The 22,497-nt window shown below is 41.3% G+C and overlaps 2 protein-coding genes across 3 annotated transcripts in view; one reads left to right on the forward strand and one right to left on the reverse strand.

Annotated features, from left to right (window-relative positions):
- SPRYD3 (SPRY domain containing 3) overlaps window positions 1-22,497 on the reverse strand; it is a 422,505-nt gene that overhangs the window by 316,386 nt on the left and 83,622 nt on the right. The window lies entirely within an intron of this gene.
- Window positions 1-22,497, forward strand: part of TNS2 (tensin 2) — a 119,597-nt gene that overhangs the window by 37,736 nt on the left and 59,364 nt on the right. Inside the window, exon 1 of one of the 2 annotated variants that reach the window (XM_075265790.1) lies at window positions 3,861-4,056. The exons of the other annotated variant lie outside the window; for it this stretch is intronic. Coding sequence (XP_075121891.1) covers window positions 3,991-4,056 — 66 coding nt within the window. The 5' untranslated portion in view covers window positions 3,861-3,990. Of the gene's footprint in view, window positions 1-3,860; window positions 4,057-22,497 lie in introns of those variants that run through there. 2 annotated transcript variants of the gene reach the window in all.

Below are 22,497 nucleotides of genomic sequence, written 5' to 3' on the forward strand. Positions count from 1 at the left end.
AATAGATCTGACACATTGCCTTTGATTCTATGCCAGTAATAAGTAATAAGAAATTTTACACAAAAACTATTATTTTGAAAAGACAAATAAAAAGTCCACATTATCCCCATTATAGGACGGCTTTATCTTGTCTGCTTTCTATCTAATAGCTCTATCCATTGCCAGCAGCTTTTTCGTAGAGCTGTTTGTTTTACTAAGCCGTGGCAATCTAAATGAAGTAATGGAAGAGCGCACACGACACATGCTTTATATAAGCATCCACAACACCAAAAAATAGACATCCCCAGTAATGGCTATAAATAATACAAAGACACTCTGTGTACAATAGACCGTGTTGTGGAATAGGAAGCAGAATCTGGATACAAAGCCTGAATGTAAACATACACTGAGGACACCATTATAACTCGAGGTCACACTCATATACCAGAAAGATATATAGATGATATCTAGGTGGATAATACTTTTATCAGTCTCTCTTATTTTTGACCTACAATTCCAGTATAAGGAAAATGTTGTTTTTGTACCATGTTAGCCAGTGGGTAGGAAATATAAAAAACAAACAACTTGAAAGTCTTCAGTAGATGATACCTTTTTTAATGGTTAACTCATAATGATCACAGATTATAACGTTTAGAAGCTCTCGGCTTCTTCTTGAAGCCATGTGCCATGACCATGTGCTTTGTCAGTTTGCTACCCATTTTTAACTATTAGAACACTTACCCTTTATTTTCTTATGGCCCCATGCACACAACCATGTGTTATAATAGGTCCGTGTAGGGGATACTACACCAGTTCATTTTGTGTCCTAGGTTCATTCATGAAATGGATTAGTCTTTGGAGATCATCCATGTGCCACTTGTGTGGCTTCTTATGTACCGGTACATGTACACATTTGAGTACATGTAGCATAAAGTTGCATCAAGAAGATAAGGGGGAGAGGGGTATACTATGGTAACTGGGCCTCAATTCTGACCAAACATAGCACATTTTACATTGCATCTAATTTTAGACCATTATTTTACCAGCTTGGCAAGAGCCTATGACTTCAATAAAACAAAAAAGGGGGCAACAAAGTTTCTGACTGGTGTAGGTTTCAATTCTAGCACACGGGACAGCACCCGAATTAGGCACACTTAGCACCAGTGAGGAATTGGATTAAAATTGGCATACAGAAAGCCAGTCTTAATAAATTCCTCCCAATATCTCTAAGGGCTCATTCACATCTGCGCCCGGGACTCCGTTCTGCAGGTTTCCATTTCCTGCACAAAACTGGGCAGGAGACAGAAACCTGCAGGCATCTTTCAAACCCATTCATTTGAATAGGTTTGAAAAGTGTCTGGCCGTGAGCGCCGGTGATTGTTTTATGCTCTCTGCGGCGAAACCGTTTTTTTTTTTTAATCGGACACAGAGTCGGACATGCAGTACTCTGTGTCCGGTTTTAAAAAAACGGTTTCGCCGCGGAGAGCATAAAACACTCACCGGCGCTCATGGCCGGACTCGGCATGACAGGTTTCCGTTTTCTGCATGCAGAAGATGGAAACCTGATAACGGAGATCCGAACGCTGGTGTGAACCCAGCGTAACTGAGTTTGTGGGGCCATAGGGCTCTGCACCAAAGGAGTTGTATAATCTCTGTATTGTGCCATTACTGTTATACCAATACAGGACCAGTTTTGGATTTTCTATGTATAGTCAAATACCTTTTCTTAACCTGGGCGGTCTCTTCCCTCCTGTCTCTGCAATGGAAGCACGAGCAGTATGTTCAGTGTTTCTTGTCCTTGTCTCTGGCCATCTATATATCTTCATTTTTTTTAATGTTTCAGAAATATATTCACGCTTAGCTAAATAACCAGGACATATCAAGGCCATAACTCACAAATTTAGGTTCTCCAAAATCTGGGTGAGGCTACTAAAAAATGCAGGGTAGAATCTCCCACATATCTACACTCACAGATCACTGCCAGGACGGCCTATGTGAAGAAGACCTGAAGAAGATAAGACTGCATGCTACCTGACAACGCTTGTGTAATAATAATAGTGTAATAATGAATCTGTGATAACTCGTCTTCTTTCTTGAAAAAAAATCTTGGAAAATTCCTTTAGGATGAAAAAGTACCGTGTTTAGTTGCTCAGTGTAAAATAGTAACCTATCACCTTTAACATTCTGGAGGGTTCTTAAGAAAGGAAACAGGAACTGGATCCAGGAGGATGAGACATTTTACACGGGTCCATAATCTTAGAGATGAGTCTTTCCTGTTCTATGAAGGCTACGTGCACAATTCTCAGTAAAGTGACTGTAATGGTGATTTCCTGTGGTTTCTGAATGTACAGCGTCTGATAACTTGGAATGGAAATTAAATTAATTAAAATAAAAAATTTTTTAGTAATACAATATAATACAAATACTGTACACCTCAATTTATTAAGGACTTTGTCATATTGCCAAGGAAGCAGTGAGTGTCAGGGACCACCCTTTATGACATACATATGGGGTTATCATCCTGGGATAGCCCTGTTTTCCCATAGAAGATTTTTATGACATGTCAAATTCAACCTTGGGAGTCATATTACAGGGATTTTTAAAGCTTAAATGGGTTGTCCAGCTACAGCAAATTACCCCCTATCCACTGCAGGGACCCCCACAGATTTTGAGGACTGGGGTGTTTTGCACCCAGCTTTGAATGGAGCAGATGGTCGGACAGCACGTTCCTCTCTGTTCATTTGAATGGGGACTCCTGGAGATAACCGTGTGCTTGCTGTGGGTGGACAACCTTTTTAATAAAAGATTACCTATCCTGGGACCCCCACCGATCATGCTGCGGCCTCTTTACTACTTACCAAGTACAACACCATACATTGACATGACCTGTGAAGTGGAAGCAGCTCTCAGGTATTTCTGCCTCAAACTGACCTGTGGGACTCCCCGCTGTTGGACCCCTGTTGATCTTCAATCACAGCAAATCTGGTTTGGGTCAGTAGGTGGTCTACTCTTTTGGACCACTGCTCTTTTGGTCAGTATTAGGCCTGGTTCACATCTCTGTTCGGTATTCCGTTTGGGCAGTCCGCTTGGGAACCCCCCCAAGTGGAACACCAAATTCATTAAAAAGTGGTTGGCAAAGAAACTACACGGACCCTTAGACTATAATGGGGTCCGTGTGTATTCTGCATGATTCGTGTGGACACTGTGCAGAAAATACACGGATCCCATTACAGTCTATGAGGTCTGTATGGTTTCTTTGCTAACTGCTTTTTAAAGCGCTCGGTATTCCATTCAGGGGGTCCCTTAAGAGGAACAGAATACCGAATGCAGATGTGAACCAGGCCTTGTGTGACAAGGCTAACCCTGGCGTCTTGTGTGACATCTACAAATATTTTACCCAGTGCTTTATGAGTTATTTTGCCTCTATAAACCTCTCTCCTGCTGCTCTGTCTTTGTGTCAGTCGTGACTGTAATGTTTGCATTGTATTCCCGAACACTAAACATCACAATACAGAGTTCAGATGACCCCATGGACCATTCTTATCCTCCAGAAATGCTTTACATCTCCATCCATGTCCACAATTTGTGCGTGCCTAGTGCACTAATAGGGCTCTAATATCACCCAAATGCAGATGTTATTTAAAGCTAGCATACTGGAGAAACATACAAAGCATTGCTGCCCTATTTTTAGAAAATGATGATTGATATTTGAGAACCTTTTGTTCGATCCCAGAAAATGTCATCTCAACCCTTCAATGTGATCCCCCACATAGCCACATGTATGTAAATGGAGATGGCAGTGCAGTGGTTAAGTTCCATGCTTAAGTTTAGGTGGGGAGGAAATGTGAGCTTTGTCTTTCAGGAAAGGCTAGTTCCCCCCATCATGTCCTTCCCCCCCAACATCACATCCTCTGTCCGCCCTGATCGGCCACCACTCCCTGCACAGCCCCCCACACTGACTACACACACAGCTCCTTCAGCGTGCAGCCTGAGGGGTGCTGAAAGTTAACCATGAAGCCTAGGAGGTCTTTTCAGGAGGTGCTGAGAGGGCTGAGCAGGAGTTTCAACTGTGTCACGGTATGGGAAGGGGGGTCTGTCTCTAAAATCTGAGGGCACAGCCAGCATGTACTTGTGCCTAATGTGTTTCTGGGGTTGTACTGTGAGAAGAGTCTATGAGCACCATGTCTATGAGATGGAGAGGTGCATGGAGTTTGCGAGGACTTGGTGGGTCTCCAGGAGGCTGAAGGCTCCTTGGTAGTGAGAAAGTAAGGAAACTGTGATGGACGGAAGGATAGCTGTGTAATGTAATGTAATGGGATGTATTCTAGCAATGTGCTCTTAGGTTTATGATTGCAGTGTCTGTGCATGACTACGACTACTGGTCCAGCCTGACGGGACATTTACTATGACCTAGTGTGGACGGAAAAACCTAACCTATACCGACTGTTCTCATAGATACAGGATTGTATGCCAAATTCGATCATTCTTGGCACTGCATGCAGGAATAATTGGCTACAAATCTTTTTTGGAGAATTTTTTGGATATTTGTTGTGTAAATCCTATTATATTAGCTATAATGAATGCTGATGGACTTGTCTACCAAAGGATCAATGTCTATCACAAGTGAACATTGTTGGCATCAATTACATCTGTATATACGGTATGCAAGTACATGTCAAGTATTAGTTACACAGTCTCAGGAGACGGCTTTGTAATGTATAGGTTTCAGTGTTTCAGATTTTGCCTGCGCTTGAGGGAAACAACACTGGGGTGGAGCATTACTTGTTTACATACACTTGGTCGTATAGACGGGACACATACATAACTCCCATTGGACATACAAATCCCACATCTGTGAAATACTAAGCACCACCACACCCCCCTCCAGCCAGAGACCGGCACCTGCAGACCACATTTTAAGACTATTTTAAGGGTATTTATCTTGCTCGGACATAATGTACTGCTGGTTTGCAATGTATGTTCTGTTTCAATGTAGTTCTTGAGCAAATATGTTACTGCACTATATGACGTATGTATAAATGTACACACATGTACAACGGGTGGATAGCTGGTTTTACACAACCTCATCTTACTGCCTTACAAAGGTTCTTCTGAACCAAACCTGGACCACCATAGGGTTCAGGTGTTGTGGCAGTTATATGGACCCTAAAGGTCATGTTATGGTCATGTGAACCCGGCTTAAAGGATAGAGCTATGGATAGGTCTTCAGTATCACATCGGTGGCAGTCCATCACTCAACACCCCTATAGATCAGCTATTCCCAGTAGCTAACACACAGAGAATGGAACAGAAAGCGGATAGTTCCATTCTCTGTCTAGTTCCCATTCAAGTGAATGCAGTAACCTATTCTGGCCACTACATGGAGAACAGAGCTGTCTACTTCCTGCTCCATTCTCTGTGTTTCAGATGCTGAGAAGTGCTGGGGGCTACCATGTGTCAAACCCTAACCAATCTCATATTGATGTCCTGTCCCTAGGGTAGGTTGTCAACATTTTTAAGCTGGAAAACCCCTTTAAGGACACATGACATATATAGACTACCATACAAAGGAGCCTATACATTCAAATGCTGATAGCCAACAGTTAATCCCCCCAACCTACCCTACACATACATGCTCAGCTAGAAGAGTAAGACACAGACAGACACATCTAGTGGTGACTTTTCCCACGAGACAAAGGATCTTGAATGTTAGAATTCAACATGTCTGATCCTTCTTCTCTCTAACATCATCTTTTGGGGAAGTGTCTGCTCATTCTATACAGGTAGGATAGTAGATAGTAGGATTACATAGAAGTAGGCTGGTCATCTGGTGATCAATCTATACGGAGATGCCGTTACACACAGATCGGTCCATTTCTCCCATTAACGTTGTTCTATCTGCCCAGACAATTTCAATGACCGAGGATAAAACAATTTTTAACTGGGAACATTAATTTGTGGAAAGATTGTTCATCTCACTGGATTGTGCCATGTACAGCCAAGGACTCGCAACTATCAGAGAAACTTTTTAAACATGGCTGACTTCTTTTATTGTGATAACAGTCTACTATTAGGAGACTAAAATAAGTGTTCAGCAAACTATTGTTTTTATTGAAATTGTGCATTTTGATCAACTTTAGACTAATTGATAGTGGTGTGTGAAAGTTTTAGGCAAGTATGGGGAAGAATGCTTTCAAAAATAGAAGTGTTAATAGATCATTTGCTTCAATTAACACAATGGAAAGTGAATGAACAAAAGAGAAATAGAAATCCCATCAATATTTGGTGTGACCTTTACCCTTTGGAGAAGTCCTGGAAGGGATGATATGGCTTCACAGAGCCCTGACCTTAACATCATCCCGTCTGTCTGGGGTTATATATAGAGACAGAAGGACTGGAGAAAGCCGATCCACAGAAGAGCTGGGCTTAGTTCTCCAAGATGTCTGGAATAAACTCCCTGCCGAGGTCCTTCAAGAACTGTCTGTAGGTGAGAAGAGCTAATGTTGTTCTGAAGGAAAATGGTGGTCACGCCAAATATTGATTCGTGTTCACCAAAGCATTGAACTGTGAGGATTTCGCTCTCCATGGATATGTCTGTGGGCATGCTCTGGATCAACCACAACTTGAATAGGCATTTGATCCCCACCACTAGCCATGGCTTGGCTGCGGCCTAGTAGTCACACTTGATGCCACAGCCTTAGTTAAACATGACTTTTGTGTGGCAGTGGCTGCCTATTCAGGAGAGAGAGAGGTGATAATAAACATGTCACGCTCTGACAGGACCTGTATATATGCTCTGTGTATGATCCAGACATTCATCATATAGATTCCTCAGCAATATGGCGCACATGTGTTGAAGAACGCCTGCTGGTTTTTGTGTATACAGATGAGCATTCAGTATGACTACACACGTGATGTATCTGTTCACGTGATGGAAGAGATACCCATGTGTATGTTATGTGAATACTTCTGACATAACCCATCATGCGTATTATTACCACCTGCCTTGGGTTTATCATGGACACATTAACCGAGGCTCACCAGGCAACGCTGCCATATACAGGAGTTATCTGTTAACTGTTTCTTAGTAACCGCAGGTCACTGGGTGACAGGTGGATTTATGAGCCGTTACTTTAATTTAGATGGAGCCATCGGATGTCCAGCCCACTAAAGTCAATGTGCTTTTGAGACCATTAAAGAGGACCTTTCCCCACCTTCTTCAACTTCAACTCTTTGCATCCTTCCAACAGGTGCTGTTTTTGGTGCAATTGGAATTTTTCTCTAGCCCCCACCATTCCTGAGTAATCCGTGCAATTAGTTTCAGCACTCAATATGCATAGTTAAGTTATCTACTGTCAGGTAGGCGGTCCTTGGTCGAAGACAGACAGGGACCGCCCATATGACAGTAGAAAGCATAATTGTGCTGAAAGTACATAAAGGATTGCTCGGGAACAGTGGGGGCTAAAGAAAAGAATCAATGGATGTATAGAGGTGGTGGAGGTGGTGAAAGGTCCTCTTTATCTTATGCCTCCAAAAATCTTTCAGAGGGTCCAATGGTGGAGCAGTTTTTCCTTGACTCTTACTTTTCATCCTTCTTTACAGCTTCAGCAAAGTATACATCTTTATTTTGGCTGTCAGCAATGTAAGAAAGAATGAGTCTCCCCTGTTCAGTCCAGTATATCAGGAAGGGAAGATTTATCTGGCAAGAGAACAACACAGAACATCTGTTGGCCATGCTGAAGAATTATTCTCAGCCATTGCTTGTTATTGTAACAAATGCATCATTTATCAAATTCTACGGCGGGTCCTATGTGGATCTGTGCAGAGTTGTTACTATTCCCTTCGTTGGATCTCATGTTGTACACAATGTCCAGAAGTGCAGCTAAGGGGGTTCTTAAAAAGACACTCTGCAAAATAAACTGTACTTTTATTTTTCCACAGCTTTCTCAAGGGGAACGTAGATATCTTGACTATAAAGCTGACCGAACACTTTAGCTAACGCATGACAGATCATTCATTCGGCCAACAGGTCTCTGTGCCCACTACTCCCTAAACATGCATGCTCTGATCTGCCAGGGTACGTATGCCCCTCTCCCTATGTGTATCATAGGAAGAGGGGAGACTTCTGGGGCATGTTGAAGACCTAGATGCCCAGTTTTTCTTTCCCACGATGGAACTGATGAGCTGTCATACACATTATGTTATCATCTGACTTTAACCTAATCTGTATGTCCAGCCTGACTGTGTTTCGTCACGGTTGCTAAAGTTCATGTGTGTATAATTTATTTATTAGTATCTAGTATCAACTGCTGCTAAAAGTGTACTTACATCTAAACTTCATCATCCAAGCATTATATTTCATTTGGTGCAGTTTTTGTCCTGTGAATATCTTGCAAAGTTCCTATTATTTAATAAGGCTATTATTTATTAAAAAAAGAAAATGAAAAAATTCTTAAAAGCCCTTAAACTATTTCAACTGGTATATTAAAAGAACAGATGACCTAAGGTTTAGCCTTTCTGAAGTCTATATACCTGCTTCAGAAATAGGTATGCTCCACGTTGCAAAAAAACAGCAGATTTTGCTGCGATTTTTGTGGGACACAAAACCAACCAAGAGGCCCATATGGGCCGGGGGTTTAGTGTCCCAAATCACCCTGTTATAAAGACTTCCTGGTCCGCAATAAAAAACCGCAACGAAATCTGCAACAAAAAAAACTTTTTCCACAACGTGGTGCCTGAGGGTCCATTCACACGGAGGAAAATGGTGAGGAATTTGGTGTGAAATTTTCCGCGCTGAAAAAAAGCTTCCCATTGACTTCAATGGGTGCTGCGAGCTTCTTTTTCCACTAGCGGAATTTCACAATCTTGTGTTGAAATCTCTCGTCAATTTTTCTTTTCCGTCCACATCTAGGGAGGTTAGACACAGTGCCATAGCTTTAAACTTCTTGATGACCCTGCGCATGGTAAACACAGGAATATTCAGGTCTTTGGAGATGGACTTGTAGCCTTGAGATTGCTCATGCTTCCTCTTTGCTTCTTAAGTCCTCAGACAGTTCTTTGGTCTTTCTTTTCTCCATGCTCAATGTGTTACACACAAGGGCACAGGACAGAGGTTGAGTCAACTTTAATCCATTTCAACTGGTTGCAAGTGTGATTTAGTTATTGCCACCACCTGTTAGGTGCCTCAGGTAAGTAACAGGTGCTGTTAATTACACAAATTAGAGAAGCATCACATGATTTTTCAAACCGTGCCAATACTTTTGTCCACCCCTTTTTTATGTTTGCTGTGGAATTATATCCAATTTGGCTTTTTGACAATTCTTGTTGTGGTTTTCCATTGAAGACAAATTAAATGAAGATAATAATACCAAAGAGTTTGTGATTGCAATCAATTTCTGGAAGAAAATGAGTATTATCTGACAGAATTGCAGGGGTGCCAATACTTTTGGCCAACACTGTATCTGTCACAGAGTTTCCAGATTTACAGTAGTTTTCACCCATTGCTATGTGAAGGGTTAAATTTGCTCCAAAATCAGTAGTGAAATTTTGGGCCATCTGTGCAAATATCCCCCATTCTGAGCGGTCTATAAAAAACTAGCTTTGTATAAAACAATTAGTTCTTGAAGGCAGGATGTTATGTCTCTCCAAGATCTTGTACACCTGCCATTATTCGCTGGACATTGGCCATGAGCTTACAGTGACCGGCCCGGCACGAAACGTCTCCCATTCATTTTCTAGCAGGTTCTGCGGATCGGTTGCTGATGTTGGCTCCATTGATATGCAGACATGAACTATAAAGATAATCACATGAGGCTTTTCTGCTTTTACTTACTTTTGACCCACGTACAATCCAGCCCTTCTCTAACATCCCATTTGCTTTAGGCAGTGAATTGTTCTTTCCTGTGTACACTTTAGTGGGGGTCAGTTGGACGGAAGAGAAGAGAGCAGACAGTGGATGTGACACATGGTAGCTGTCATGGTAAAGCACTTTCCACTTCCAGATCTTATCTCTTATAGAGCACAGCTGCAGGTTTATATTGGGATGCTGGTGATTCTACGAGGATCATGGATGGACAGTACATGTATATAATAACAACCTGTCATATTATAGCGACTCAATAATGGAATGAGTCTACGTTTGCATTTAAAGGCGGCAAATCTTTACTTGCAGACTGTAGTAGTTGTCCTTAGGGAAGTGTATACTATTGTATTCTACAGCTAAATATATCAGCAGCTACAGCAATTAAATGGTTGCTATTATCATCATTAATATTAGTATTATTAATTAATAATAATAATAATTTTTACTAATATAGCGAAAAAATATTCAGCAGCACTTTACAAATTGTAGGGTTAAAGTACAGCCAAAATGAGACATTACAGAGTAATAAAACAATTAGGACTGAGGACCCTGCTCACAAAAGCTTACAATCTAGGAGGTAGAGGGGGTGACATAAGAGGTAGCCGGGGCGGCATCAGAGGTAGCATTGCTTATACAATGGACCAACCAATTTTAATTACACAAATAAAGCTGTATGAGCCGTGACCAGTCAGTGTCCTTTTATGTGCAGATAGATGGTGCCCGGACATACAAGGTTAAAGTCTGATAAAGCATCATGCGGGGGGCGTGCACAGAGGAAGGTTAGTTTTAGGGATTCTAACTGCAGAAGGATTTACATTAGGAATTGTGATAGGCCTGTCAGAAGAGATGTGTCTTTAGAATGTGCTTGAAGCTGAAGACGTTGTGAACTAATCTGATTGTCCAAGAAAGAGCATTCCAGAGAAATGGTGCATCTCGGGAGAAGTCTTGGACACAGGAGAAGGAGATGTTAGTCTTAATAATTAGAGCCTGCAGAGAGGACAACAGCTAAAGATGCAGAGTACAAGCTATATCATGGTCAGAAATAGTGTACACACATGACAGCTTATGCTGAATAGTCACTTGAAACTGTAGGTATGCATTAAAACTTATTTATAAATTATCCTTTAAGGGTCCATTCACACAGAGGAAAATAGTGAGGAATTTGGTGTGGAATTTCAGCGCTGAAAAGAAAACCTCCCATTGACTTCTGCTAGCAGAAAAAGGAACCCATTAAGGCTATTTTTTAAATGTAGATTGTGAGCCCCACATAGAGCTCAGAATGTACATTTTTCCCTATCAGTATGTCTTTTTTGGAATATGGGATGGAAATCCATGCAAACACGGGGAGAACATACAAACTCCTTGCAGATGGTTTTTTTGCCCTTGGCAGGATTTGAACACCAGGACTCCAGCACTGCAGTGCTGACCACTGAGCCACCGTGTGGCCCTTTTCCCACAGTGCTTTGAACAGAAAGTTCACAGAGTTTTCTTCCGCGGACCTTCTGTTACCATTATATCTACGGGAAAGCCACCGGCGTTTCTATAAACATAATTAACATGCTGCGATTTCCAAAACCACGTCGGTCTTCGAAATCGCAGCATGTTCGCATTGTGGTTTTAACTGCAAAGTGGGCATGGGATTCGCATGAATTCCATCCACTTAGCATGTACTGTATACTGCTGTGATTTTTCCCACGGCGTTTCCAGCCTAAGGCTAAGTCCTCACATTGCGTTAAAGCTGCTTTTGTGTTACAGATTTTGCTCCGTTTTTTTTTTAGCAAAATTTGTAACAAAGAAGCAGCTTTTCCGCTATGTGGAAGCCCCTTAGCCTGGAGGGATTTTCTGGGATTTAACTTTAGGATAGGTATGTATTTGATGGGGGTCTGACTCGTACGTGCCCTACTAATCATGTTGCAGAGGCTCTGATACTCACAAGCACTGCGATCTTCTATGTCCTGATGTCATGTTCATCAGTCACATGATAGAGAATCAACCCACTCTTATTCAAGTCAATGGGGCTGAGTAGAAATCCCAAGCACAGCCTGTACGAGATGTAAGACATTGTGCTTGGTCTTCAGCAATCAACTGAACTGATTTGTGAGGTTCTTGTGTGCCATACCAACACCAATTACATATTGATAACCTATCCTAAGAATGGGTCATCAATCTATAGGTCTCAGAAAACTACTTTAACCATAGTTATAGTATGATGATGTCACATATCTATTAGATGCATAATAGGAATGAATAAAATAAAATAGGAAAATTGCATAAAAATAATGTTGACGCTAGTTACCCTCATGAAAAAAGTAGCTGCCTCATTCTCCTTGGTTATTCATTGCATATGGAAAGATTTAGCACCAGCGAGGTTGAAGGAGGTCAGTCCAAGAAATTAAAATATGCCTGGCAGTTTTATAGCATTCATGTGCCTGCGTTTCCCTACCAAAATTTCATAAAGTATGTTCACAAGAGCTTAAGTAACCAGATCCTGAAAAGCAAAGCACTGGAAACATTTCAGAGGTTTTGGGGTTATTTTTTCTTTCTTAGATAAAATTCTGTATAAAAAGTATCCAATATTTTTGCCCGTGTAAGAGCGTATGATGAAAGGCACATTATGCCGTGAATTTCCTCTATTTATTTTGGGTCATTTACAGGATTTTTCAGGTTCAGAATTTCCACTTGTTATGTGGAAAAACTTTCAGAACAACCGTTCATTTCACATAACACTTTGATATTTAAAAATGTTCCGGAGAAGTCTCACAATGGAGGGTTCTCATATATTAGTCATTTATGGAAAGTCTGTGCCAGGATGGTCCATTGTTTTATATTGTGTCACACTTATTAATCTGCTATAAAAAAAAAAAAGACTCGTCCAGACGTTACAGGTTAGTCAATAGTAATTCACGAATAGACCTACATAGTTACATACGTACATTGGTGCTCCTTAGGGAGCACCTACATAGATACGTACATCACTGCTCCTTAGGGAGCACCTACATAGATAGATACGTACATCGGTGCTCCTTAGGGAGCACCTACATAGATACATACATACATCGGTACTCCTTAGGGAGCACCTACATAGATACGTACATTGGTGCTCCTTAAAGAGCACCTACATAGATAGATACGTACATCGGTACTCCTTAGGGAGCACCTACATAGATACATACATACATCGGTACTCCTTAGGGAGCACCGCTGTTGCTTCAAAAACAGATCTATTGAGGATTGAATCTCTACTGATCTTCAATTAAGGAACTATGCTAAGGAAAGATCATCAATTAAAAAGTCAAGGAAAATCCCTTTAGGCCAGGGCCCCACATTGCGAAAACGCCATGGCAAAAAAAAGTTGCTTTTTATATTATCTGCAAAGTGAATGTGATTATGGCTAATCCCATCCACACATTGCAGAAAAAAAACATATAGGGATCACAATGTACATTTTTTCCCCCCTATCATTATGTCTTTGTAGAATGGGAGGAAATCCACACAAACACGGGGAGAACATACAAATTCCTTGCAGATGTTGTTTCTGGCGGATCCAAACCCAGGACTCCAGTGCTGCAAGGCTACAGTGCTAACCACTGAACCACCGTGTTGCCTCTTGAAGAGTTCCTTCAAAAAATGTTTCTGTGGAAAATAAAAAAAATTTAAGCAGGAATTGTGGGGCTTTAGCTTTAAAACAGTTATCTAGCTTTTTAAAATTGATATGCTGTCCATAGGATAGGACATCAATTTTAGATCAGCAGGTGTCCAGCAGCCAGGGCCACCGCAGATCAACTGTTTCCCTGTACTAGATTGAGCTGCTGTGCTTATTCTACATACCTTTAAGGGTCCATTCACACGGAGGAAAATGGTGAGAAATTTGTTGTGGAATTTCAGTGCTGAAAAAAAAAGCCTCCCATTGACTTCAATGGGTTCCTTTTTCTGCAGTCAATGGGAGGCTTTTTTTTTCCAGTGCTGAAATTCCACACCAAATTCCTCACCATTTTCCTCCGTGTGAATGGACCCTAATAGTGTCCATAGTGAGTACTGCCGCTGTTGTTTCATAGACTTGAATGTGACAACCACTACAGTACTCACTTTAGCCACAAGCATGGCAGGTGAGCACTAGCTAAGGGACCCCACCGATCTAAAATTGATGTCCTATCATAAGGAGAGGATAAGAATTTTACAGGCATGACAACCCTTTTGTTTTCTGTTGAACTTCTTCTGACAGGTTCCCTTTAAGTGAAGCTCTGGGAATGGAAAGTTTAATTAGGAACTTGCTTTTGAATAGACAATGCGAACCTTCTGTGATGTCACCAGTGAAACAATAAAACCAGTTTACAGGACTCCGCAGATCCATAATAAATCTCTGTCACACCTGAAATGGGAATTCATTGCTGTAACACTTTATTGTATTTTTTTATTTGATAGTCACATGCCCAACCTATTTAAATAGGAGCTTTCATGTCCTCTGACAGAAGCGGTATTATATACCGCAAGAAGGTTGACAGCGCACTGTAAGTAGCACACTGTGAGCTTTGCTGGTGCCAGAGGTATTGGTGCCATTAGTTTCATAACTGATATCTCTGCACTGTCAAAAGGGCTGGTCTTACAGCTCAACGTCATTGCTGAGACAGTACAAGGATATGGAATAGTATGCTTAGCTGTAAGGCCGACCCTTCTGACAGTCCAGGGATAGTGGTGCCAAAAATAATGGTACCAATAGCTCTGGCATCGGGGTGCATACCGGAAAAGTCCACTGTCAGCTTTCTAGCAGTATATAATAGAACTGATGTCAGAGGACATGAAAGATCCTATATAAATAGGCTGCACTTCCAGCAACCTCAATTATGAGTACACAAAACGGGGATAAGGGATTCAGAGGAGTCTACCACCACCAAAATCGCTTTTAGGCTAAGGCCCCACGGGCCGTAATCGCAGCGCTAAACGGCTGTGGAAAGAACCGCAGCGTGAACGCATTGCGGTTCTTTCCACAGCGCTTTTAAGAGAAAGTTCACAGAATTTTCCTCTGCGGACTTTCTCTTAACATTATATCTATGGGAAAGCCGGCGGCGTTTCCGTAGATATAATTGACATGCTGCGATTTGCAAAGCCGCAACGTTTTTTTAAATTGCAGCGTGTCCGCACTGCGATTTCTTCCGCAAAGTGGGCATGGGATTCACATGAATCCCATCCCCCTTTTTTGCACTGCAAAACGTCCGCTGCAGGAAAAATTTGATCTGTAGGGTCTGACCCCGAGAATTTAGGTACTGCAGTGCTGTCCCCTAGTCTGCGAACTGCCTCAGTACCTGTGATCTGTGGAGGACTCAGGATTTGGGCCCACAGAAATCTAATATTGATGGCCCATCCTAAGGATACACACAGAGGAATTTGTATCAAAATCAGCTACAAGTTCAGGCTTCCTTTTTTCAGGATGCTGAAAGTGTCCTTCTTTATCTGGCCACAGGGCCAAAAAGTGGAGAGGAATCTGTAACAGAAGACCACCTCAAATTCCTCTTCATGTTCTAATGTGTGAATGGCCTTACCATCTTTGTTCGGTGGCATTGCGGGGTGGTGACCACAGGCAAAATGGTTGCTCCGGTAGATACACCCACACCTTGGTTCCACTGAACCGCTTATTTCCATGTGAAATAAAGGTATGTTCTCTATGTCACATCCCCTACAACAGGATATAAGAGGTTTACAAGTGATTTTGGTGGTTGCAGACTCCTTTTAAGGAGGTGGCTGGTATCTTGAGAACAAGAGAATTGGACATATTAAGATCCTTCTTTCTATTAATATCTGCTGCTGAGGGAACGCTATTAGAAGATTGGTCAGTTCTGGCAGATTCTGCCAATATAAATCTAATGTATGTGGTCACCCTTATGTGTGTTATCCATTGGACTGGCTTTTCTTTGCCATCCCCTACTGTGGCTTCCAGCCAAGGAAGGATAGGGCAAATATCTCCCTTCTGGGACTATATACAAATTAAATAAGTATACAGGACTAAATATAGGGCAAAAATTGGCAAAGCAATGTAAATAGAACACTATGCTAAAAAAGCGCACTTGCCACAGAAAATGTTTAGCAAAAAATATATAAAGCTTTATTTAAATACATCTTAAAACATATATAAGACAGAAATAATGAAATGGGGTGATACAACCAAACAGAACAATGAAGGCCCAAGATAGAATACTAATGGTTGATGATGAATAAATGACACTTACATTACATATATATAAGGATATGTAAAACATCCATAGTTTCTAAAGTGCATATATAACATACATAGTTTTTTAAAGTGCAAATATTCTGTGAAATAACATGATACCAAGTAATAAATTACCTATGGGTAAATAAGGTAATAGGTAATTTATTACTTGGTATCATGTTATTTCACAGAATATTTGCACTTTAAAAAACTATGTATGTTATATATGCACTTTAGAAACTATGGATGTTTTACATATCCTTATATATATGTAATGTAAGTGTCATTTATTCATCATCAACCATTAGTATTCTATCTTGGGCCTTCATTGTTCTGTTTGGTTGTATCACCCCATTTCATTATTTCTGTCTTATATATGTTTTAAAATGTATTTAAATAAAGCTTTATATATTTTTTGCTAAACATTTTCTGTGGCAAGTGCGCTTTTTTAGCATAGTGTTCTATATACAAATTAAATAGTATATTGCCATCATCCTACTGATAGATCGCCTTAAGACTCAGACGACAGATTGCGGAAACGCAGCTTTTGTTGTAGATTTTGCTGCATTTTTTGAGCCAAAGCCAAGAATGCCTATGCAAGTAATGGGAGATATCTCGGAAATTCTTATACTTCTCCCTTCTGCTCAATCCATTGAGCTTTGACTCAAAAAACTGCAGCACAATCTGCAACAAAAGCTATGTTTCCGCAATGTGGAGCCTCAACCTAAATAGTGTGAATTTTTCCCCGTTTCTTTAGCAGTGTTTAGCTTTCAGCATCCGTACACTTTGCTTTGATGGAATCCACCAGCCACTACATTTTTGTCATCCCAGCCTTTATTGTCAGTTTATCTTAGCTGAAGGATTCACTTTGTGCTCCTCGGCTGCAGCCAGGAGAGAATTCTTAGAATGAAATGATAGAGCTGTCGTCTCTTGTACTCAACATGTTACACAGCTGGCCCCTGGAAAGGGATTTACAAGGCGCAGAGCTGCACCTGCTCAGCAGAGATCTCTGCTCCTGCCGACTCAGTTCACATAATGTCAGAGGTGTCCATTCATACTTCTGTTTCTTATCGTAAAAAATGGGTCCCAGCAGAGGAAGCGAAGAAAAACCATTTCCTTGTTCTCAGCGTTGGGACAGATTGCAGGAAAGGAAAGGATATGGACTAGTGTGAATCGTGTCTTAGCTGAAGAGTAGAGAATTAATAGCTTTGAAAAACAAATATATTTTATTGAAAGTTTAGGATCAGCGAAAATTGGTTCAACCCAAGTTTATAGGTGCTGTAAAGAACGCACATCTGTCTGTTGTGGGGCCCTTCGAAGAGAACAGGCCTATTCTAAGTCAGTCCTATGACCCTTTTTAATGGGGGGCAAGAAGCTGGACATGGGTGTGGCCTACACAGCTGCTGCAATGTCTGCAAATGTGGAAAAAGTGGAAAATGTACTGAATAAAATAGACTGAGCTGAGCTGCGTCTGCAGTAAATGGACCATTGTGAGTGGTCTGTAAGCTGTTGCACATTATTCTCTTCTATAGTCTGCACGTCCATGTTACCTACAAAGCCAGACTAAAATAGCGTGTGCTGCAATTTTCAGAACTTATACCAGGCAGTATTATGGGTCTGCCCGTGACCAAAAATACATCTGTCTGAATTTTAGAGCCCAGGACTGGTATATACATGTGATATGCTATGGATGACCTACAGGGAGTTTTTAAAGTAGCAGCCATGCAGATATGCACAGATAATAAAGTCCGTCGAAGTTATGGAATTGTCAGGCCAAGATTGCTCTGCTTTTTCGATAACTTTTAAAGGCTTCATTGGAGAGAAATGTGCGGTTTTATCTCGTTTATGCTTGACCTGGAATGTGCCTTTTTGCTGGCATGTGGCAGAATGCGGGACCCCTGTTTTCCAGACTAGTGTCGGGCCCCTGTTCTCCAACCAATGTGTGGGTCCCAGACATAGGACTCCACCTATATGTGGCAAATATGCATAAATGTCTAAAATGAAGTTTCACAGTATACATTTGTTTGCTGTAGGTGAATTAAAGCATTCATCTTTACAAAGATTGAGAACCTGTTTCAGCTCTCAAATTCTAGATAGACTCTAGACCAGACAATGCTCTGTGAGCTAAACAGTCTGGACTAAAGAATGATACAGTTAGCAAATATTATAAATGTATGCATACATTGTAGGAATTGGAGACATATGTGATGCTAATGATGCTAATATTATATTGAGTTTAGTAGTGATTTCCTAGACTAGATACTATTGTATCCAGGGGCTTCTTTAGGGGAAGGTTAAATGCAGTAGATTTTTTTGACTTAATGTTCAGTTTTTGGCCCGGAACCTGAGGCGGAGGCCACTTCGGGTTCCGGACCAAAAGCCGGGTAGCTGCGACTAAAAGCCAGTGCGCTGCAGGAGCATCCAGTTGCCCACTCCACTCCGGATTAGGCCCAATGTATTGGCTTAGTCCGGAGGAGGGAGTGTCTTCAGGCCGAATCATGAGGCGAAACAGACTGAAGAATGAGCATGTCGCTTCTTTTTCTGGGAGCCGGAACAAACCGACTCCCGGAAAAAAGACCTGAGTGGCTTCCATTGATTTCAATGAGAGCCATCTTTTTGGTCAGGATTTTGAGGCGGTTACGGCCTCAAAATCCTGACCAAAATACTCCGAGTGAACTTACCCTAAGGCTGAGGCCCCACGTTGCAGAAATGCAGCTTTTTTGTTGCAGATTTTGCTGAGGTTTTTTGAGCCAAAGCCAAGAGTGGTGACAAAAAAATGGGAAATATATAGGAAGCTCTTATACTTCTACCTTCTGCTCAATCCACTCAGCCCAAAAAATCTGTTATTTTCATCTCAATAGGATTGTTTTTGACACCAGCATTTGGATTTCTACAAGCTTCATTAATTTGGATGGAATTGATGTTTAACCACATAAATTTCTGCAATGCTATCTACTGCTTGAGAAGACACCCTTAGGAACCCCCGTTGCAGATTCCATTTAGAAAAGTTGGATAAAATAGTGCTGCATGCTGCACTATTATATCCAGGAAACACCCTGTCTGTGTCCGTCATGTGACAAATCAACAACTGAACAGAAAAACAGAAATAATAGTGAACCCAAAGCTCTTAAAATGTGGAGAAACTAAATCATGAAGGGGCAGATTTATTATTTAAAATTTCCCAGAATTCTAGTGCAATTTATTGCTTTACAGCACCTTTATTAAATATTTTAGACACTTTCTGATACTTTACTCGCCTTGTGGCACCAATTGCCAAAAAATTCCAAAATTGTAGAACGTTAGGGAAAAAGTTTACTATCCATTTAGGGTAAGTTCACACAGGGTTTTTTGGTCAGGATTCTGAGGCCGTATCTGCCTCAAAAACCTGACCAAAAAGACGGCTCCCATTGAAATCAATGGCAAACGGTCAGTTGTTTTTTTGGGAGCCATTTGTTCTGGCTCCCGGAAAAAAAGAAGCGACATGCTCATTCTTTCAGGCGGATTTGCCTCGTGACATCCGCATGAAGGCACTCCCTCCTGACTAGGCCCATTCATTTGGGCCTAACTCGGAACGGAGTGCGCGACTGGATGCCGATGCAGTGCATCGGCATCCAGTCGCAGCTACCAGTTTTTTGGTCCGGAACCTGAGGTGGCCTCCGCCTCAGCTTGCGGACCAAAAAACTCCATGTGAACTTACCCTAATATCTTTCTGGTGTAGATGCGCATAAATTTGGAACATCTGTGGCGCACTACTCTTTTGCACCAGGGTTGTGCCATGTCCCTCTTTCTGCACCTTGTCCATTAAAGTCTCTTAATAATTCAGGTGTATCGCTCGCCAGTGGGTAATGGATTGAGGCTGGCTCAGGAAATGCCAGTCTTGATAAATTTCCCCCATTTATTTTCTTGAAAAGCAACCCAACTACTAGACGTAAACTTATACTAGACAGTGTAAAGATACACCAGATTTCCACTACAACTTGACAGACATTGAAAATAATGTGGCCTTATGATGGCAGATATTCGCTGATGCATGATATGTTGTATAGGGTTAGTCTGCAGTTTCTTACTTTTAAGTACTAGTAAGTCATCCCCATAGTTTAGTAGAAATAACTTGTGAAGGGATTACGGTATTTGGCTGGTAAAATGATTTAGAAAAGACTCAGAATACTGTAAAAAAAAATTCCTCACCATTCTTCCAATAGTGCCCAATTTCCCCCATATCTTCTGCTTCCCGGTCCTTTTGAACACAAAGGAAATGGTGCTCAGGCTAGGTTCACACCTAAAATCGGTGGAGAGAAAAGTCCTGAAAATTGTCGGAATACTGAAACTGGTGGAAACCTGTTAGACACCCAGCGGACCCCATTATAATCCGTGGGGAACTGCTTTTAAGCGGACAGGTTCTATGTCTTTTGTGTCCCCATACAGACCCGAATGACACAGAACTGAACGCAAGTGTAAACCTAATACCTGTCATCACAGACAAGCTGTCCTATAAGTATTAGAATTCATCATTGATATCGATACGCTACATGAGTCATAGCGGCGCTATATACAGACACTTTCTGAGACGATTAGATGGTATCTGTATCCCGGTCTTGATATCGTACTTTATGATTTATAGGTTCTCCTGTTATCACTGTAGGATAAATGATATCTACATGTGCAATATAATGGAGAACACACCTACATCTGTAATGTATTGGCAATGCTTTTGATGTGCCGTATTCTTATTGCTTCTCCATGTAAAGTACATAGTTGAGGATAAACCACTTTTGTATGAAAAATAGACATTAGATGGGAAAATATTGTAGACTTCATGAGCTAGTCCTCCAAAAAATGTTGCACTCAGCTATTTACATCAGTCCCATAGATTTTAATTGGAGCAGTACCATTAACGCTTGACTAGAGCCCCATTCAGACTGTAGCAGGGCTAAGACATTGGGGGACTTGGGAGCCCTGTACTAGTGATCATTGGGAGTCCCATCAATGGTGCCCTGAGCAAGCCAACATTTGCCACCTATTATGTGGATAAGAGATAAATGTCAATTGTGGAACAACCCCATTAGTTAACCATTGTCTGCCCACTCCATGTCATGGACCTGGTTGGCACCACTAGTTGGCATGATGGGCACACTAGCATATTGATGGTTATATGAGCACTGGGTCTCTCTCATCACATAAAAGAGATTACTGTCTTTCTAAAACTTTCTGTAATATAAGGGAATGTATGAACTGCGCCACAGAAAAAGATATCTGTTCCATGTGCCTTAGGGAGAAGGAAGCTTGTCACTAAAACCCAGCATGTAAACCCTGGCCCGCAGATAGATAGGTTAGGATCACCTAAACCAAATTGTTTTTTCCCCTTGTGAATCAGAGCTTCCATTGGTGCTGTACTGGAGTTTTTGTCAATATGCAAATGAGTTCCTTGGAGCAATGAGTGCTTTGCCACCAGTGGCGTAACTAATGTCTTATGGGCCCCAGTACAATCTTTTGTCCGGGGCCCACTACCTCATCCCTACAGCTAAGTATTGATAGAGATGGTTACAGTTGCTAAGGAGTTTAATCCACCTTAGTGTGGTTCGGGTAATCTGTTATCTTATGGGCCAGATGGAAGCTGCAATCTCAATACTGATGCCAGTGCTTATGGGCCCCCTAAGGCTCCTGGGCCCTGGTGTGACTGCCCCCTCTGCACCCCCTCAAGCTACGCCCCTGTTTGCCGCTTAACTCTTTATAGCAATGGCTCCAAAAAACTTATTTGCATTTTGAAAAAAACCTAAAAAATTTTGGCAACAGCTGTAGCAATTCTCAAGAGAAAACATAATTTGATTCAGGTGACCCTAAACTATTTATCTGGGGTATGGGTTGCTATGCCAGGTTCTGGGGACAGACTCCGTTTAAAGGGTTCTACCACCTCCTTAAATGTAAAGAAACATAGTATCATTTTCCCTAAAAAGTGCTTATTATAATGTATATAAATGAGTCCTTTTGCTGTCCAGGGCCATAACATTACCTGCTGGTGCATCATTTTTATCTTCTCCAGAGATTCCCTATACCTTATTCATACAGTCGATTTGTCCAACCAAAGTTGACATCACAGCCCAGCCCCTGAGATCTTGCCTGAGTGCATAACCAGCAGGCGCAGGCATAGCATTGCCCTTGGCGGCATTTTTGAGTACACTACTACGTTTGCAGTACTTTCTATTGCACTGCGTACAATACATGCAGCTTGCTGTGTGACCTGAGCAAGCCCAGACAAAAGTCACAAGTGTGGTAGCCATTTCTTCCAAAATAATATTTCTGGTGTGTTTCTTTTTATGATTTATTTCTTTTGGTGGCACCTTAATCAAATCAGGAAATTTCTTATATAACATTTTTTTTCACTTTTTAATACTGTTCTCCTCGAATTGTTGAATTGTATTTTTTTATGCATTACTGTAACCTATTTCATAAC

This window comes from Leptodactylus fuscus, chromosome 2 (genome assembly GCF_031893055.1).
Source record: "Leptodactylus fuscus isolate aLepFus1 chromosome 2, aLepFus1.hap2, whole genome shotgun sequence".
NCBI lineage: Eukaryota > Metazoa > Chordata > Amphibia > Anura > Leptodactylidae > Leptodactylus > Leptodactylus fuscus.